This window comes from Cyprinodon variegatus, unplaced genomic scaffold, assembly GCF_000732505.1.
Source record: "Cyprinodon variegatus isolate N-32 unplaced genomic scaffold, C_variegatus-1.0 Scaffold731, whole genome shotgun sequence".
In the NCBI taxonomy this organism is placed as follows: domain Eukaryota; kingdom Metazoa; phylum Chordata; class Actinopteri; order Cyprinodontiformes; family Cyprinodontidae; genus Cyprinodon; species Cyprinodon variegatus.
Genome location: NW_015151184.1, coordinates 105,270 through 107,464, shown reverse-complemented (window position 1 = coordinate 107,464; position 2,195 = coordinate 105,270). Strand labels below are relative to the sequence as shown.

At 39.6% G+C, this 2,195-nt stretch overlaps 1 protein-coding gene across 2 annotated transcripts in view; it reads right to left on the bottom strand.

Moving 5' to 3' along the window:
• The window catches only part of LOC107097888 (F-box only protein 2-like), an 11,503-nt gene that overhangs the window by 2,828 nt on the left and 6,480 nt on the right, over positions 1-2,195 (bottom strand). For both annotated transcript variants that reach the window (XM_015395227.1, XM_015395228.1), the window contains exons 3-4: positions 344-470; positions 88-180 (exon numbers count right to left, since the gene is read on the bottom strand). In XM_015395227.1, coding sequence (XP_015250713.1) covers positions 88-180; positions 344-470 — 220 coding nt within the window. The remainder of the gene's footprint in view (positions 1-87; positions 181-343; positions 471-2,195) is intronic.

Here is a 2,195-nt window from a genome sequence, read left to right as displayed (position 1 = left end):
GGAGCCTAGCACCTGTAATTGTTTGTGAGGGTGAACTTGTGCATGTAAAGTTTTAACCATAGAAAAAATGCTCAATAGTGGTCTTACCAGTCTTCCACTGTGACAGGAGGCTGAGCGTCCAGCTGATCTGGGCTGTAACCCTCCTCTAACAGGTTAATCACCTGTCTCTTTAGGCAAAGTCTTGGAAATGCAGGAAAAGGATTGTTAGCATTTAGCTATACTATAGCATTGGAAGCATGAGACATTCAACTTATTAAAGATGCCCCCATCAATAGCTCCAAACAAAGGAAGGCAGGAATGCAGGCCACTTAATGTTAGCATAGCAGGGTTTATAACCACTCACTCAAAAGAAGTTACAAAATATTTTGTGACTTCCTCATTGTAGAAGTCATGGCCGCAGTCTCCTGGCATGTCCTCCACTTTCCACAGGTTCCCGCCATTTTCTGTCAGCTCCCAGGAATCCAGCTGCTCTAAGGAGGGAAAGCCAGTGTAAAAATAGCTAAATTAGCACGACATCCGGAGTGCATTTACGTCCATTATTGTTGAAACTATAGAACATGTTTTGTAAACGGAAACTTAACAGAAATGCAATCTGTAAATTAAACTTTAAAAAACATTTATTTTTCTCATATTTTATTTAGTTTTAATTCTATTTTTTGCAACTTTATGTTGTATAAAAAAAAAACAACAAATTTCCAGGTGGAAAAAGGGTCCCAGCGTTCTCGCGCACCTCGCTCTTCGAGCGGGTCAAACTTCACAATTTGTTTTTCGCAAATTTGGTCATAAAGACAAAACAAGCCGACCTCCTGTCCGCACTGTCTGCGGTCAGCTACAATTTGGGAGAGGTGCAGCTGAGCGTCTGTGGAGGGGGCGGGGACGTCTGGAGCCGAGCTATTGCATTGCACTCATTGCACTAATTTTGCACTAATTTTTTGATGCAACTTTTCTACTTCTGTTATTTGCTGTTGTTTCTCAAAAAAAAAATGCATAACGATATTTCAGCTTTCACTGATTTATTTCAAATTTCAAACATTGTCTAGCCTTTAAGGTGTGTAAAAAAAAAAAAAAAAACAACAACAAAAAACAATTAATCGAATCATACTGTATCGTGGTGTATTCCTGAGTATCGAAAATAATTGAATCGTTTGGTCAGGAAATTGATACTGAATCGAATCGCCTTGATGGATGTGATTTATACCCCTAATTAAGACCAATACAAACGCTCACTTTTATATGAAGTGTTCTTCCTGATCGAAAACACACTCCTAGAGTGAACTGTAATAATAGATTTTCTAAATTACAAATTTTGTTGCAGAAACTGAATTTTAGGAAGTAAAGCATGTTAGCAACAACAATGTACTGGACCTGAAGTGAAATTAAATAAAATAACATTTAAAATGATGAGCACAGGAGAACGCACAAGTACACGGCCGTTTCTCAATATGTGTACTTGTGTGTTCTCATATGCTCATGTACTGTAAAAACGTCATCAGCCTTAGCGTAGTACAGCCTCGTATTAAAATATACATGGACAAAATTGCTCTTGATCAAATGTCACCAAATCCACAGGATTTATTGTTGATGAAGAGGGAAATAAACGCAGTTAAAGAGTTGCAGGTACATTTATTTCTTCCCATGTTATGGGGGGTGAATTTAGACTATAATTTAGAAGGTTTTCATGTACGTAATCCAAAACTGCCGGCACCAGGATAATAAAAGCGAACATGTTTTGTCAGCAGATTTTGGCATTTCAAATTAATTTAGGCGTTAAACTGTTTCAGAGGAGTGATCATAGCAATCTGCATCAGCAGCGCTGTGTCTGTCTCCCTGCCAGCTCCTAGATCAGCTTCTCTGATTGGTTGATGTGGTGCGTCGAGCAGCAAAAGTTCAATTTTTCCAACCCCAGCAGCTGCTGCTTCTGAAGCGCATCGAGCGCATCAGATTCTCAGAAGCTCATGATGCGATGCTCCTGCTGCTGCAGGACCTTTTCCTCCGCCTTGATGCTCGCCAACCATTGACTTTCTATGTAAACTAGCAGCTCCTGCTGCCTTTGTTGCTTTTGGTGTGAAGTTAGCATTAGCGTTTTCACCTATCTAATCCAAACTGCAGGCACCAGGATGAGAAAAGCAAACATATTTTGCCGCCAGGTTTCGGCATTTTAAGTTAATTTAGGCGTTAATAAACTGTTTCAGAGA